Below are 17,811 nucleotides of genomic sequence, written 5' to 3'. Positions count from 1 at the left end.
TTTGATTTTTACAATTAGTTTATTTATTTATTCTATATACTAGGTACATACTCAAAGACTATATTATACGTCGCCAATTTTTGAATATTAGAAGATTTGCTTTTCTTCAGTCCAGTCTCCAGACTGAGCACGTTTAGCTTCTAAGATCTTGATCTATTTTAGTATAAGCAATTAGGCACATAAACTATCCGGTTTGCATTGTGTAATTTTATTTTGATTTTAAATTTTTGTTTTTAGACCGAATGTATGTGTTTATATAAAACTTGGAGAACATTATGAACATAAACAAAGACGCCGAACAGACTGTAATGCTAACGCCATCAGATGACTCACAATTTGGTTGCACATAGAGAAATAAATTATATGAAAACATTATGGAGAATTGTACTAATTGCATTAGAGTTAGATATTTTTTCCACCAAATACTTTGCTGGGCGTGTTCACTCTGGGATGAAATGTAATAGTAACTATACATTACAACGTGAATTAATATGTTAAGCATACAGGTTACAAAGACTTGGCCACCATGTCCATAGAAGCGTATCAGAAGAAATGTGGTAACGGCCATGAAAACATGATGGAAGACATGCAGAAATGTTATTTGTTTGTCTTTCTTGCGTAGCACAAAAAACAATGTATCGAGCAGATCGATTAACTTGTTGATATAATACAGATAGGATAATGTACGTTCCATTAATTTGAGCCTATGATCCAAGGGCAGGACAGTCGTACAACTAAGATTGTAAGGACTCTCAACGAATATCAAATGCAGACCCTACAAAGTGAGAGATAGAGGTAAATACAAGTTATACATCTTTTACATATTGGGTGTATTCCAGAATATCACTTACACATATAAGCAGAGATCCATTGTATAAGATCTGCATAACGTTGTAGATCTTAAGTATTCCACGCAATTGAAATGGTTGACGATGCGCCATCCATTGTCTGCCCAATTTCAGCACAAACAAAAGATACCCAAAAACTATTAATAGGACGGGCTGCAAATCTCTGGCCAATGGTAGGTGGACAGGATCCGCATATGGCTTGTCAAAGACCTCAAACATTTTCCTCTTTAATGAAGAGCTGTTGGCTTCAAACTAAACAAGAACTATAGCTTGCACCACCTAAAACCGTATTCGATGCGTCACTAGCTAAGTTGTGGCATATTCGAAATGTTGTTGGGTTTGCCAATATTTTTTCACTAGATTCAGATATATCTTCAACGTTAACTTTAAACACGGGAGCTATGAGAATGCCATTAAAACTTTCAGGGACCATTAAGAACGCTTCGAAATCACGCATATTCCAAATCGAGTTATGTGGCATCAAAGTGCTGCAGTTGGTTCCTGGCCAAACGGAAACGGAAATGGGACGTAAATAAATATCGTATCAGCACGCATATCCTGGCAACTGGCAACAACTTCTAAAAAGCAACTAACTGTCGAGCTAAACGCATTGAACGATAGAGAAGTAGAAGAAGGGGTGCGGCAATATTACACAAAATTTAGAAATAAACATTTTAAGCCACGCAGGCGAAAAAAAGGAACGCGGAAAATGCAACGGACACGCATCCTTTGGTGTTGACGATTTAATTTAAAAATTAATACCCTATCCATAGAAGTGAAAGTCTTAGCTAGAAAGCAAAGAAAACAACTGACTTTAAAAACTAATTAGAGGCATTAGTTATTTAGAGAATCAAACTAGTCAACAGAAAAGCTTGATTAAGACCCCTTAACATAAGGGTTTACACAAGTGGGACTGGGATATTTTAATTGTAGGATGAATACAATCATGGTTTTTGTTTTATGTCTATTTTATTTAATTATAGTATATGAATGTATAAATATGTATTAGATTTAATTCGTTTTACTAATAATGTTGAAAAGCTCCTTGTTTATTTGAAATTCGTCTTCCTCGTCGACTTCTGTCTCGACTTACTCCTCGTCTTGTTCTTTTAGTCTTCTTTCCAGTCACACTTTTAGTCGACTGAATTAAAAAAGATTGGCTAAAGAGACTCCAGTTCATTACTACAAATTTTTAAAGAGTTTATTAATTTTAAACTTAAAACATTAAGGGTAAAGCTAATAAAGCAATGTAGAAAAATGATGATTATGAAATAGATTTAAATGTGTTGATCAAAAAGTCGAATAATAGGACTTTTAAAAACCTTTTTACTTTTTTTGACAGAGTGTTACTGATTCGATGTGTTCAAATAGAAAAAAAAAAATCACAAAACAATTTGCATACAATGCGTTTCGATTTAATTACGTAAATTTGTAGTTTTGTGCAAAGTGCAAAATGTATGATTATCAGTTCTGTACAGTTTTGCAATTTTGCGTCATTTACAGTATAAAAAAAAAAAAAGTCAATGTTCGTGTGTGTGTGTGTAATAAAATTTAAATTGTTAATTCATGGTTCATTCTGCCTAATCGTCAGCAGTTTCACTGATGGCCACATATTTACGTCCATTGACAATTACAGTCTGCATTATCGGAGGTGTGATTAGAGATTTCATTTTTGGTATAGGAGGCGGCATTGGAGCTTTGAAAGCACTTTTCCTCGCCACAGAAGCATTGTCTTGTGTTTGCAGAGAAAGCCTTTTGGCTTGAGATGTTTTCATTGGCTCCGTTTCATTCCTTTTATCTAGTGGCACTTCATTTTGTGATATGGACTTAACCATCTTGGGTTCATTCACTTCGACCTTGTCAATCTGGTCTTTCCTTGCCATGGGTTGCTTTTGCTGCTGGTTTCTGGCCTTAAAGCATACCTATAGAATATGAATCAATGTTAATTTTTGGTTATATAAAGATGTAGGAATTATTTTTTATATATTTTCTTACCGGACACACATAGATCATCTTTAATGTTATTGGATCCTTAACAACTTTTCTGGTTTTAACGTTGCAAATGGAGCAAGTAGAAAACGGTGCCATGGCTAAGAACTTCAATGGATATTGGTAAAGTTTTCCTTGATTACTTTCTAGTCAGGGTTGTCTAATTGAATGGATATTGGTAAAGTTTTCCTCGATTACTTTCTATTCAGGGTTGTCTAATAAGAAAATGTTTGGACCTACAGTATTGGAAAGTTCTCTAACTGTCAAAAGACAGTGGACAGTACAGTGGCACAGCTTTAAAACCCTAAAGCGAAATTTCGATAATGTTAAAATATTTACACTTAAAAGTCTCCATGTCAAAATTTTTTGCTTGTAAATTTTTAACACCTAAACTTTTAAAAAAACAGAGAAGAACATCTTATCTAAATAGAAAAATTTGGGGATAAATTTACATGTACATAAGGTTGGTTCAAATATTTTAAACAAATTTGTATCTATTTTAAAAACAATTTATTAATAACTTGTTAAAAAGTTTTCGAAATATCTTTTGGTGGTATTGGTTGTACAGAATTTTGACTTTAAAGTTTGTATTTTTAAAATCTTTCATCTTTCTTTAATTTAAAAATTGTGTGACCAAGCATATTACAAATAATTATTATAACATATCGGATGGTAGATTTCAAAATTTTGTCTTTTTCTTATTTAATCTACTGTATTTTGTATGAATGTTTTACTCATTGCACTTTTATATGTATCGCTTCGTACACATTCCTTTTATAAATAAATTACAGATTTTTGAAAGTAAATTCATTAAAATGTGCCACTGTGCCCTGTGTCACATTTGACAGTTCTATAGGCTTTCATTTTAGATGACTTTTTTTCTGCTGCTGCAGTGTGACCAGAGTTTGATAGACAGATAGCATAACAGTGTTAGATAGACAGATAGATAGCATAATATTTCTAGGATCAAATTTCTTTTTAATCGTTTTGAGATACATAAAACCCTTTTTGGACAACTCCTGCTTTAAAATGCTGTCTATATATATACATACTTTACTGATGACAATGCATACCTTATCAAGTTCAATCCTCTACCAGGTACAGAGTAATTGCAAACATGGCAACTACGTTAAGTAGATAGTGAATTGCTTTTTATTCCTCTTATTAAAAGCGAAACTTCTGGCGGTGTGTGCCAAATTTTGGGAAGTTTTAAGTGCCTTTGATTTGCATTGAAGGATGCTTGGCACATGCATCTGCAACTGAAATCTCTATGTATACGTATGTATGTATATAAGGGCTTTTGATGTTTGTCGCTGGTTTTAGTCTGGACTCGTATTCGCATTAACGCCATTAGGCCAATTTGGCACTGTGCCCATCTTAGCAAAATCCAAAAAACCAGCACCAGAAGGGACCAAAAAAAACAAGTTTCACAAACAAAGGTAGCAAACGATGTTACCTCCTTTTAACCCCATTCCCTGCACCACTCACATGCCAATGCACGTGTAAATAAAAGTCAAGTGAGAAAAACAAATAAATTAGACGCGGATGCAACGCTGCTTTCTGGGATCCGTTGGTTTTTGTGTTTGTTACGATTGCTGTTGCCATGGCTGGAAACATTTCTCTTCGTTATAGCAAGGCTGCCTTTAATTACGACACCCAGCACCAGGCACCAGACACCAGTGGCGGCCATCAGAAGAAGGCACTAGTAGCCAGAAGGGGCTAATGCCTGTGACAGGGACTTAAAGCAAGTTACCATGGCAAGTTCTCACCCCATCTGGTTGTGTTACTCTTGTACATGGTCAATTTATGTTTATTTGAAAGCTGTTGCACTTGAATAATGTGCTCTCTTACTGCGTTGTCCTGGTCCTATCCAGTCCTTGCCATGCCCGACAACATGCTGGGCAACTCAGTGACCACCAGCTGGCTCCAACATCTTGCCCGGTGATTAGTGACGCCTGTTGCCATCAGTTGTTGCAATTGTTCTGAATCTGTGCATGGTGGCAGATTGAGATCAGCTTGTTTTTCATTTTGTTTATAGCATTTCATTTGTTTTTTTGTTTATAGTTTCTTAAAATTCTTGAAAAATAAACAAAGTCTTGCAGAAAATCACAGAAATCTGAAACGTTTAAATTCCAATGGAGTAAACTAAAACGTTCGAGCGAAAAGTTAATCTCATAATTTCCATTAAGGGGTTTCTAGGTATTTTAGTGCCCTATAATTAAAATGTCGAAAGAGTATGTTAGTTTATGTAATTTGTAATGTAAGTAACAGGAACGATTATATTAGAATTAATGAATTGCGATATCGAATTTCTCTCTTAAAATGACTCATTCCAGACCCTCTAACTTAACAGTAGAGATCTGAAACTGTTAATACTATTAGTAGAATGTCAAAGTTTTCCTTAAAAGTAAAAGCAAGTTAACATATTTATAGCCAATATTTGTTCAAAATAACCCAAAAATGGTTTACTGGAAGCTAATTCTTTCTCGCCCATTCTGTCGCCCATTTCAGCTAACATTAAAGCACCGAACAAGGAAATTTATTGGAATCTCTTCGATTCATCAACGGATTTTGAGTCTATAGCCACTTGAAGCGACTAGATAGACACCCCAATTAGTGAGAAGTGCTCACAGTCAACAGTCGTCATCCTCAAATATTCTCTGTTTTCACCTCACCACTTTCTCTATAATCGGTTCTACTCTAATTACTAAAGTTTATATATATAAATAGAGGAAAAATTGAATGAAATAATTAAATTTAATTGAACAACTAAATAATGTTTAAGGTTTTTGCATTTCATCAATTATTAAAACAATTAATCCAAAACTGCAAGTTTGTATAACTTAAATATAGAACATACCCAAATGTTTATTATATTTCAGTGTCTTGACTGGAATCTGTTTCTTTTCTGTTACTAGACTTGTAAATGAATAAATTAAAGCTTTGCGGCTTGCCTCGTCTTTGTTCAAACTCCAAAGCTTCAAATTGGAGCTAATCGATAATATAATCGATCAATCGATACCGTGGAATGTTGTAATTATTTTTTTGTTATTTTCCGCTTTTGCTTCCTTTTTTTGTTCTTACCATTTCAATTTGTCCACCTCCAAAATTTGAATGCATTTGATTTATTAGTTTAGTCATTAAACAAATTACACTTATTGGACAATATCCAAACATGCACATCTACACAGACCCGACCGAGTGCCATGTAGATGTTGTATATATGTACATTTATGTATGCATTGGGAGTCGTGTAAACACTTCCATTGACGCAAATTTGAATAAACATTTTCATTACCAAATTGTATGTACTATGTACATTGGACCCCGGAGACAACAATTGGCTAGACAATGGGCCCCGGCCCATCAAGTAAGGCAATCAGTTTGGTTCAATTGGTTTTTTGGACAGCGTTGCCATTGCTGTCCTGATATGGGTCTTGGGCCTCGGCTTGGTAATTTACGGCAACGCCCCGAAGTGACAATTATAACCAGCTGCCAATGAGCAGAGAATTCCCAATGTACCCAGATGCAACCAGTTGCATCCGACTGACTCTGTCTGACAATGTCTGCATCTCGATAGACCTGCAAGGCAAATTGTTAATTGGGCCTATCATCATTCGATTGATCGATTTGAAGTTGCAGGTGCAAATGCAGGTATCATTACCATTCATGAAGGATGACTTTCGAATTTCGGTTGAATTTCTCCAAATGGTACACACAGCAAAATGTATTTAGTGCGTTGCTTTATTGAGTCTTTATTCTTGATAACAACAGTAAACTATTTGGTTAAAACACTGCACACTTGTCTAAATCGAAAACAAGATTCGTAAAACTTTAGAAATTTTATAAAATGCTGAGTGAGGAATGATTGATTGCAAAGAATATGATTAAAATGTCCTCTATAGGACTGGAAATATTCACACAAACTTTAAAAAAATTAGCGCAGTTTCTAGAATTGTTGTCACCCTGGGAAAAACTTCACTGGCATTTACAGGGCTACACACCAGTAATAAACAGGGCTGTGTACGTAAGCTTGAAATACGTAACCCTGGAAGCGAAACATTTTGTTTTATTTGAAATGAATCAAATTTAGCTATATAAATTTGGTTAATCTATGCCAGGCTTTATCCTCCGCTAGGATAGCAGATAACAAGATGAAAAATGAACATAAACGACTGTGTTAAATTCCGAAGGAAACAAGCAAAAGTCAGAGCTGACATTGACCATGGTCCACGACTGTTTCTTTTCTTTATTAGAATGTATTGAAATATTTACTATTTAAATCAGTTTGGTTTGGCAAACTTTTCTCATAATTCTTTATGTCTTTGAGCAAATCCATTTCATATTGAGAATTCGCAAAATCATTTCCTGTAAGGACTAGAGGTGCCTTGCAGCATCTGTTGCCACAATTGTGCGGATTTGCGCGTTCGAATGCATCAATCACAAGTGAATTTTGAAATTTATCCCGTAGTTGGTGGAAGCTTTGAAGTTTCTCTCGACGCTTGGTAGCCTCGGAATCAAGGACTTGTCGGAAAGTGGGATCCATGTTGGGGCTAATTACATCTGTCTGGGTCACACGTGCGACGATGTATGCCTTCACTAGGTTAAGGCAAATCCTGTCCTCCGAACGCCGCTTGTTGGTCCAAATGAGGTGACATCTAATGCAGAGGCCGGTCAAAAAATTGGTAGCTTTTTCCATGCACAAATTACATAGGGTTACGTGGAAAAGAGGATCCCCTTGACGTTGACTCATTTTTACACTTTGCTTGATTATAGTAAATGAAAATGTGAAAATTTAGCATGTGACAAGCTGTCAAGTTTTGACAGATTTGTCAGGGCTGCAAATCATCGGAGATGTCAAAAATGTTGATCGCAAATCAATTTAACTGTTAAAGATTCAAAAATGCTCTTTTTTTGGCTGGAAGAACATATCTATTTGTTGGCTTTTTTTTTTTTAATTTTTGTGGAACGGAATTTGTTTAATTCCTTAAATTGAAATTATGGTAATATCCAGCAGACATGCAAACCTTTTGCGCCTTTCGTGACTTGGCCATTGGGGTTTTTTGGGTTGGCTTGGGAAGTTTTTGATGATAGAGATTGGGGTTCGGGGTTGTTCCTCGACTAACCAAAAGTTAAGTTCATAAATTTTAAAGCGTAAGGCGTGTTGAGTGGGTGGGTGGAGGAATTGGGTTGATTGAAGCCACTGCCGCCGCTTCGACTGGTGCAAATGACAGCTGAGGAATGTTTCTTGTTCGGGTTCACCTTCAGTTTGCTAATCGATAATCTCATACCATTAAGCTTATTCAAGTGTTGATTTATGCCATTGCAAGCGCAATTAAATACGCTTCCAAAGACGTATTTGACGTCTGAAAATGACACGTTATTGCGTTAAACCAAAGTGACATTCACTTCCATACAAACACATATATACATACACCCTCCCACACAAGTAAAAAGTCCCTTACAAACAGCTTTAAAGTCGGGAAAACAAGGGGAATACTGTACAAAGGAGAACGCCCTTCGGCATTTGCAACTTGTTAAGCTCGTTGTTCCCCCAATTGCTACCTTAAGTGGCGTTAGATTCCACCGCCCATCAATCCACATTTCCTTTTTTTCGTTTCCCTTTTTTTTTTTTGCCTCTCTGGAATTTACATGGTCGTCAATTTGCGTACCTGTTGAGAGACGTTTAGCCTGAAGGTTTTGCTGCGTTCAATGTTCGATTACGTGGTTCGATTTGCGGACAGGATTTCATTATGAACGACGGCTCGTTTCCGTTCTATAGATAATCGATGCCTCTATCAACTTGCCTCATGGTTATGACATCCTTGGAACTTCCTGAAGCTGCCGCCGCATAGACCAAAACCTAAACCACATCATTTTGCTCATGTCCCTGTCCCTGCCACATCACACACAAAGTAAGACCACAAAGCCAAAGCTAACTCACTTTTGGAGATATATGAATGCAAACAACTTCGGTGTGTGCGGTGGCTCTGGAGTCAAAGCATTTGGGGCATCTACTCTTGGGCTTACATATGTGTGTACATGGACCATCTATTTGTACACTTGAAGAAAATTTAACTGAGATATAGTGCATCTCGTTTTCTTGTTTTCGTGTTTGAAAAAATTGCCTACATTTAAGCATCAAAATAGCCAGATTAAATTGCCAAAACGGCTAGAAGAAAATTTAAAACAATTGATTAATTTAATCTCTTGGTTTGAATTCTAAAGATCCACAATAACTAAATTAGTTATTATATATATAAATCATTAGTATTATTTTTGTAAGATATTGATATACTAATAAATGGCAAATTATTTAAATAATTTTTTATAAATTTCCTTAGGTTTTAACAATTTCCATCGGATCTAAAATGTCCTCTGCGTAAATGGTCTGTTGTAGCTGGTCTTGAGATATTTGCCAATTGTCTAAAGTATCTTTCTCTTTGCTATCTATTTTATTAAATTTTCATTTATCTGGTATCAAATTACAGGCATTATGAGAATAAAAATGTGTCGATTTAAATGAAATGTTATTTTGAGTGTGCCAACATGTGAGTTATCGAACGCATAAACTAAAGGAAACTGAAATTGGTGTTTGTCTATGCCGTTGCAGCTCAACTGTAAACATCAACCGTGACTTGGCCCCCACATGACATGACTGTCTACGATATGTGTGTGTGTTAGTGTGTGTGTGACTATCCCTTCGTTCCTACGTGTCTATGCGTCGATATTCTGGTGGTTTTTCCGTTGCTTCCATCTAGTCGTATGTATGTAGATGCCTTTGATTCCATTTCACTTCATTTCATTTTGTTGCCGCGGCCAAATAGCTACACACACACACACCCACACACTTTCATCTACTTCCTTTTCACTCCACACTGCTTCGTCATAGTAACAAAAATCTACGGTCTGGAATGGCGGACTAAGATCATTTTTTGTTACTAGGCATAAAAAAATTCAAGGGACTTTTGTAATTTACTTCATCGAGTATGTAAGAGTTACAGTTGTTGTTTCTTCTAGACTGCGTTGGTGGGAAATTAAGTAAAATTGTGACAGAGACAAAGGTTGGCCAATTACATAGACATCAACTTGGCCATAAAGGTTAAACCAAATTGAAAGGCTCTAACGAATTGAAAAATTTTTAACATTTTTAGCTCATGCAGAAGTCAGACCAAATGTGAGTTAATTTATAATGGAAGTATGGTCTGAGGCATAGCCTAGCAGAAGCGAAAAAACAAATTCACTTAAGCATTGTTGCTATATTTTTGGTAAAATATTCTCTTTAATGATTTTTTTTGCCTGGAAACAATGAAGTTTTTGTTCTAGAGGAACACAGTAACACAGTAAGTAAATGACTGAAGAAGGATATGCTAAAAGTCTTGCAAATACTGTTAAAATTAATCTGTCTTGTTGTCAAAAAATATATGTTTTTATGATAGTCTTCAGTAGATAAGTTATTCGAGTGGACAGTGGACAGACAACTGAAAAACGTGGATCCGGGCTTAAGTTAGGCCCCAGTGTGTGTGAAATATAGATAGAAACGGGAAAAAGTTGAATGATAGTACAAAAATGGACTGAGAGACATAGATATCACTATTTATGCATTCACGAAAAAGCGTACAAATAAGACAAGCAGGTCAGCTATCCAAAGCAGTAGAGAATAATATATAAATGCTGAAACACATTCCCTATTTTGAAAACACATTCATTACATGCTGGGAGCGATTGATTTTCTCGCCAAACCTAGCGAAAAGCATTCAAAAGCAATTGTCGAATTTCATGGCTGATGGAAGCGAGTTGAATGCTTTAAGTGTAGCATATATAAATATGTATAGCATACTTATTTGGGCAAAATATGGTTTTTTGAATATAAAGACGAGGTGCCATTTGCAAAATATATTTATTACTTAACGCAACACAATGAGAGTGAAAATTAGTATAGTTATTAGTATAGCCTATATACTAATAACTCTGATTATATAACTTATTTATACTCATTAAAGAGTTTAATTTCAAGACGACGAAAAATACTAATATTGAGTGACTGAACAAAATTTAATGACTCACTTTAATTAATGTGAGAGTCAGCGAGTGAGTAAGTGATCAACTGAGCGTCTAAGTAAATGAACTTGCTCACTCATTAAAAAGTTAGTCAGTGAACTTGTTGATCAAAATGAGTCGATTAGCTCAACACTAGTCTGAAGTAAGCAAACAGTGAACAATCTTCGGAGGTCTGAACTGCTACAGATAGAATGTGCTTAGGGCTTAACCACCACATCATCATATTCAAATGTAGTCAGGTCATCTTCTGTTTTTAATTTTGAGTGTGCCTTAATCTTATTGCTGAATCTGAAACTTAAAGTCCAAGACTTTTCCACTTACCATCACCTTTGATTGTTGCTTTTTTTGAAATGAAAGTTTTCTTTTTTTTTGGTTTCAATAATATGTATGTCTCATTTATTATTCAATATGCGTCTAGTTCTATTGTTTCAATAATTTTACTCTTCAATATTATATAAATATATTTAATTCATTGTTCATTGCGTGTTTTTGCCATTTATATTTTGTTTTTGTTTGTTTTTTGTTTTGGTTTTCTTGGTTTATCTCAATGCTCGAATGTTTATTTAATTTTATCGATTAAAAATAAAAAACTTGTTGTTGATTTTTCTTTATTATGTTGCATTCTCTCATTGGTTTTCATTATTTTCATTTCAATATCAAAACAAGGTCTATTAAACATTCTTTCTTTTGTCCAAAGCCAATTTGCGGTGTGTAAAAAAATGTGTGCAAATGTTAGTAATTATTTAAATGGTTTTGTTTTTTCTTTCTTTCCTTCTTCTCTTTTTATTGCATATGTAGTGTATGTGCGAGGGTCGGTCAATGAGTAATGGGGACAAATCACTCGGGCTTATTTTTGTAAACTAGAAAAATTTAAAACTTATGAGAAAAAAATGAGAAGCTGCAATGAACAAACGTTTAGCAGGCAGTTTTATTGTTCTATGCTCATAAAGTAGGAGCTAAACGTCCTTCTGCAAAAAACATAATACATAGCTTGGTTGGGAGGTAGCTCGTGCTGTTCCTTTATTGTAAACACCTCGTCAAACCAAGATTTTAATGCTTGAAAAAATAAAACTGTAAAAGAACTAAAGAGAAATTGTAGAAATTTATGGGAAAATAAAATTTTTAGTATGCCCAAATTGCATATAAACAATGTTAGCCACTTGGGCCAATTTGTAGCGAATTTCTTGGGATCAGCAATTGAACTTAATTTGCCTTATTAATTATTAAATGACCCTCGCACTTTTAATAATATATGTATAAATATGTAAATACATATTAATTATAACAACAAAATCAATTAACGAGCATGTTCAACATGAAGCTTGTGTAAAAAATGGAATTTTTCTAGGCTGTTCAACGAATTTAGTTTGTTTACTCTCTGCCTGGGCATGTGTCTTAAAAATTTAGATATATATATATATGTATTAAAATTATCTTAACTATCAAAATTATAAGCCTCGGCTTTCGAATTCGTTTTTCATTAGCGGTTATATACAGTATGTATTATTATTATTGTAATTATTATTATTATTATTATTGTATTGCCTCTTAACTATGAACATTATTATTTGATATAATTTTCTTTTTATTAAATTATGCCATTTTGTTCATTACACTTAATTGTAGTTAGTGGCATTTACATATATCTACATTAATATCAAAAACTATGCTGGGTTTTGTTTTGTCGCTTAATCATTTCATTTCATTTCATTACATTTTATTTGTTCTATGTATATATTTCTATTCGTCTAAATCCAACAATTTTCTGCCCCAAATCTGTGCAGCTTATATCATATAAATGTTAACATTCAATATCTCCAACTACTTAGTTCCGATCCATAATCCGTAAATATGCTTAATATACACATACATATAGCTCGGAGCAGTGTGTGTGTGTTTTTTTTTTAGTTTTTATTGATTTTCAGATAATGGTTTGTGCGATGAAGAAGAGATGATTTGAAAACTCAAATGACAATCTAATTTTTCATATACAAAATTCAATTTAAGATTCTGCAAACAAAACAAAATCTAAATCTGTGATCTATTTTATAGAAATTAAATATTGTCAAGCACAGTTTATGTGTTTGTTAAATGGTGTATGCTGGAAAATAAGACTATACCTTTAAATAAATCCATAGGAAATGACATAGTATACATGCACTTTACAATTATATAAGTATGTATGTAGGTATACTTTGAATAAATCTTTTTGCTCAGGTGATCTGAACTGAACCATTTGTTGTGCACCTCGAAAACGCTATCGACAGGGCGAAAAGTGTTTTTGTTTGTGTGTATGTGAATGTGGGTAATTTTAAGCATTAAATTGCAAAGTACAATTGCTTTTCATAATTTATCTTATTTGGTTTCTTTTTTCATTAAAACGATCACAGTCAAAAAACATCTTTAAACAATATTTTTTTTTTATTGTTCATGCTTTTGTTTTTGTTTCTTTTATTTATATTTTTTACCACTTCTGGAATAGGAAAAGAACAAATAATAAAACCTGTCACAAAGTCATATAGATTAGACAGTCCAATATGAATCTTTGATTTATGCCAAGGAATAGTTGCTTCGATTTCGTTTTAAATTTATGCACCTCTAAACACCTTTAAGTTTGGAAAATTTTTGAGTTACTTCTATTTTCAGAGAGGAATATAAAATTTGTTGCGCTAAAATTGTTGAAAAACTAATTTATTTGTGAGTTCAACATTTGAAAATTTGATGAGCGCGCTCATCTAGAACAGCTTTTTATATAGACAAGAAGAAGCATTGTTTCTGCGATCGCCGACGTCGACGCTCTCCCACTCACCCCCATTTTCTCTTTTTTAGAAGCAGCATTGCAATGCATTGGTGAGAGCAAACTATGCTTCTTCTTTCTCCCCCTCAGTAGCTGCCATATAAATGAAGAAGCATACGCATGCACTCTCGCACTAAGCAATGCTTCTTTCACTCTCGCACTAAGCAATGCTTCTTCTTCCAGAATGAGCTGACTGGGAGAAAATAGGGATGAGTGTGAGAGAGTCGCAATGCTTCTTCTTCACATTCTGCTGCTCTTATAAGCAAGTTGGAGCTTTGCTACGCGTCGCATAGATCAGTTAGCTCATTATTTCTTGAAACGGTTTTAATTAGAGATGTGCTAGTCTCCATAGTCGAATAAAAGAAAGAGTTGGTGACGATTTAAGAACAATATCTTTTTTTTTTACTCTAGAAATGTGATGGAAAGAATTATATTATATCGGCCTGAGTAATTTATTAGAAATTTTATAACATTCAACACATTGAAATTCTGTTAAAATTCTCTTCAAAATTTGTTTGGGGCACTTTGTGAAGGGCATAAATTGTACAAAAAACTTTTACTAAATTTTTCTACAACAAATATGTATGTGTAATGTGTATTATGTATGTATGTATGTGGTGTATGTGTATGTGTGGTTTTAAGCTGCTGGCAGATTTTCAATTTTAAACTTAAATCGTGATGCATTTTGTGATTAACAATAAACATTTATGGCATTTCTTCTTTTTAGTTCTTTCATTTATTATTAGTTATTATTGATATTAATTAGGGTTCTGGGCATTCTGTATGCATAATTCTAGCTGAACATTCTTACTGTTTCTTTTGCATATTTTTTTTTTGTTTTTTTTTTTAATCCAGTTTTTGCAGTTACAAACTTAAGTTTAAGACCTATGCAAAAATTGTACACTTAATCAACATTTCTTCTTTGTTTCTTATATTTTTTTTCAGCAGTACAAAAATTATTCATTGCATTTTTCATTTTGGTTTTTACTCATAATGATTTTAGTTGTTGTTTTTTCATTTAACTAAATTTACATATACACTCATACACTGTTAGATATACATATTTGTTTGTATGTGTTTTTAATGTATTTCGTAATCTGGTTTTGTTTTCTTTTTTTGCATTTTGTTTTTTTTTTTTTTGCATTCAACTACAATTACAAATATAAATACGAGTTACACAGATGCCCCATTTTCTTATTCATCAAATTTATGAAAATATGCACGCCGACTAGATTGAATACCCTACACTTAAAAGCTAAATTGTTACACTTTTCATTTTACTTGTTTTTGTGAGTGTGTGTTGTTGTTGTTGTTGTTCATGCTTTCTTCATCATCGATTAGGTTTAAAAATCATGTACGCTAAAAATTAACTAAATTTAATCAATCTTAAGAATTATTCAGTTGGATCAATTATTTTATAAGTATTTTCATTTACGCATGAGTTCTCATTCTCTCTCTCTCATTCTCTCTACGTGTGTCTTTTCTCTCGCTTATCGCAAGTGCGGGGGAGGGCGTGATGAGTTCTTTTGGCCGCCGTTCTATTGAGTTGCAAATCTTTTGACAAAATTTTCGTTCTGGATTGACACTATGATGGAAGAACAAATAGATTATCCGTAGTATAATTCAGCAGTTCAGTTAATCAGGTTCTGCTAGAAATCGCTACTCGTTGATGGATTCCCTAAATTGCTCTCCACAGTGTCATCTTTGTGTCAGAGTGGCGGCTTATAGACTTCAATAGCAGGCGTAAGCATATCCACACGTGTCGATATCGATGTGTCACTGTAAATAAGATAAAAAAACACATTTTAATTTAAGAAATACATACATACACCGTATATAGTTAAGAGCATTCAATAAAACATGTATTTGGGTTTGAGTACAACACAATTTTTGGCTGTTCACTAAAACCGGAAATCCATTTGCCTGTACAGCAATCCACAAGAATCAGCTCCTTAAAAGAAAAATTCTTTTAGAAATCTCGTTGCGCACAAGCGAATATGATTGAATTATGCTAAAAGTTTTGTCGAAACAAAATTTCCAATAACTTTGTTGGCCAAAGTTTAGCATTTCTTTATGCCTTCACTCTTCCCAAATATATGTATGTACATCAAAGACGAATGGGCAACTGTTTAATATAATGCAAATACATACAAACATAAGAAGCCCGAAAAAAAGCCATTCAAAATTGAAGTTGTGCAACTTTTATCGCACAAAATACAGGCGCTTGTTGCAACTGCAACTGCAACTGCTGTGGCGGCATCAGCATCAGTCGACAGTCAGTAAATGTAACATGCTAAGCTACAAAAATCACGAGGATGGCATAACAAAAAGTGATGAGGGTCAAGGCAGGGGTTATTCAGTTGTAGTTCGTGTTGTTGTTGTTGATGTTGTTGCTGTTGTTTTTGTTTTTCATTTCATTCTTCATTCTTTTCGGCAGAGCATCAAGTTAAATAAACTTTGACTGGCTGCAAAACGTTGAGCTGAAAGCTTGGCATACTTAATGGGGCACGATGCTGCCACAAAAAGAGCACAAGACCAAAATAAAAGAAAATCATTCCACAAGACTGTAGAGCCAAAATGCCAAACTATACACAGATACACTTCAGAAAACAACAATAATATACATAAGTGAACTGAAATAAAGTGAAGATAATGCAACGATTAGAATATGATTAAAATGCTTGATTTTGCAGTAAGCTTAATGGATAGACCAATATACCTATGCTTATTTTAAGAGGTTATATAGCCAATTTTAACAATACTTTAACTCTAGATTGAGAATTACAACTTGTGGAAAAGTTTTTTGAGTAATTTAGAAATTGGCTTAGAGATTGGTGCATATTAAAGTTTATAGCATGCTAACTTTATAGCATGTTAAAGTTTAAAGCAAACCATTTAATTGTATATTTCTAACCAACTACAAAGGGATATTGGGAGACCTTCATGGTCATTCAATGTGAGCTTGAACAAAGTTCTTGAAAGTTTCATTAACATTTTCGACACTCATATTTTACTGGTTATTGAACAATGTTGGTAAACATTATTATTGAGATTATTAGAATACTGCTAAATAGCAGTAAATACTGCTAAATAAAGTAAATACTTTGGACCAGAATTTTAAATATTTTTATTTTAAACTAACGACTTGTGGTTTTAGATACCTTCCCTAAATTGTAGATATAGCCATTTAAGGAGAACTCACAAACAACACGAAAAAAGAGTTTAAAAAATTAAAAATGGATAAATATTGTTTAACCGTAAACAAGAAGAATATCAGGTAAGCAAAGTACAACTGCAATAAATATTAGTTTCCAATTTATACTTATTATAAATTGTGTACAAAACAAGGAGCAAGTTTCAGTAGATTGTTGGCGCTGCAAAGTATGCTACAAAAATGCAAGAATGGATATGGGGTTTCCATTTGACTAGAAAAGGACTTCAATTCAGGTATTAATATTAGCAAATAATTCTTGACAACTCCATGTTTAACTGATTATGAATGCATAAAGCTTTGCTATATTTTCCTCTCTCTTTTTGTGTATGGATTATAAGATTTTCTTTAAGTGTATATGCATAAATGTGAATTACTTGCTGCAATGCATCCCAAAGTATATAGAAGGCAACCAAATATGTATCCCACTGGCTCCATTGCCCACAGTCCACTGCCCACTTATGAGCTTCATTCCATTTATTCAGTTCAATTGTTACATTTATTTATTATACACATTTTCCTTTGCTTTGTTCTTTTTCCTTTTCGATTCTCTTCTCTAGAGAAGGCCACCAAAACTGCCACCCACAATGAAGCTCTATTCTTTAGTTTCTGTTTTGTTTTGTTTTGTTTCGGTTTCAGTTTCGCATTGTACAGAGTATATGAAATGGAATTAAATGAAATGTGAAATTTATTGTATTTAGGGGATTTCCATGCACCAACCAGAAAGGGAATAGCGAAACGAAACAAAGCAAAACAAGACAAAAATCGCATTTCCCGCTTACTATTTCAATGTAATATATATCCACCGCCTCCACCATCTGCGCCCTACACTCGCTTTATTGGCATTCTGCTTTCTTTCTCATTTATGTATGTATGTGTGTGTGTGTATGTGTAGGTATAGTTTT

General features: G+C 33.9%; 4 protein-coding genes across 6 annotated transcripts in view; all 4 read right to left on the bottom strand.

The window, feature by feature from the left end:
- On the bottom strand, positions 1 to 1,083 carry LOC6651277 (elongation of very long chain fatty acids protein F). The gene is made up of 2 exons (XM_023180386.2): positions 852 to 1,083; positions 1 to 775 (listed from the first exon to the last, which is right to left on the bottom strand). Exons 1-2 carry the CDS (start codon positions 1,065 to 1,067, stop codon positions 209 to 211), a joined length of 783 nt encoding a protein of 260 aa, XP_023036154.1. The 5' UTR covers positions 1,068 to 1,083; the 3' UTR covers positions 1 to 208.
- A 760-nt stretch (positions 1,084 to 1,843) lies between these two features.
- Positions 1,844 to 5,762, bottom strand: LOC6651276. Of its 3 annotated transcripts, none has more exons than XM_047009378.1 (3): positions 5,698 to 5,762; positions 2,844 to 2,997; positions 1,844 to 2,770 (listed from the first exon to the last, which is right to left on the bottom strand). In XM_047009378.1, exons 2-3 carry the CDS (start codon positions 2,934 to 2,936, stop codon positions 2,429 to 2,431), a joined length of 435 nt encoding a protein of 144 aa, XP_046865334.1. In that variant the 5' UTR covers positions 2,937 to 2,997; positions 5,698 to 5,762; the 3' UTR covers positions 1,844 to 2,428. The 3 variants fall into 3 exon arrangements, with proteins under 3 accessions (XP_046865334.1, XP_046865333.1, XP_002074187.2); XM_047009377.1 differs by having other exon boundaries at positions 2,844 to 3,052; positions 5,698 to 5,718; XM_002074151.4 differs by lacking the exon at positions 5,698 to 5,762 and adding an exon at positions 4,689 to 4,822.
- A 1,255-nt stretch (positions 5,763 to 7,017) lies between these two features.
- LOC26529171 lies at positions 7,018 to 7,656 on the bottom strand. Its single transcript, XM_023180628.2, has one exon. It carries the CDS (start codon positions 7,588 to 7,590, stop codon positions 7,090 to 7,092), a length of 501 nt encoding a protein of 166 aa, XP_023036396.2. The 5' UTR covers positions 7,591 to 7,656; the 3' UTR covers positions 7,018 to 7,089.
- Positions 7,657 to 14,854: 7,198 nt separating this feature from the next.
- Positions 14,855 to 17,811, bottom strand: part of LOC6651275 (protein tipE) — a 36,842-nt gene continuing 33,885 nt past the window's right edge. Inside the window, exon 2 of the mRNA XM_002074150.4 lies at positions 14,855 to 15,474. Within this exon, the coding sequence (XP_002074186.3) occupies positions 15,405 to 15,474 (70 nt within the window). The 3' untranslated portion in view covers positions 14,855 to 15,404. The remainder of the gene's footprint in view (positions 15,475 to 17,811) is intronic.

Source organism: Drosophila willistoni, chromosome 3R (assembly GCF_018902025.1).
Source record: "Drosophila willistoni isolate 14030-0811.24 chromosome 3R, UCI_dwil_1.1, whole genome shotgun sequence".
NCBI classification, from domain to species: domain Eukaryota; kingdom Metazoa; phylum Arthropoda; class Insecta; order Diptera; family Drosophilidae; genus Drosophila; species Drosophila willistoni.
The sequence above is the reverse complement of the archived record's forward strand: the minus strand, read 5'-3'. Positions and strand labels throughout refer to the sequence as shown.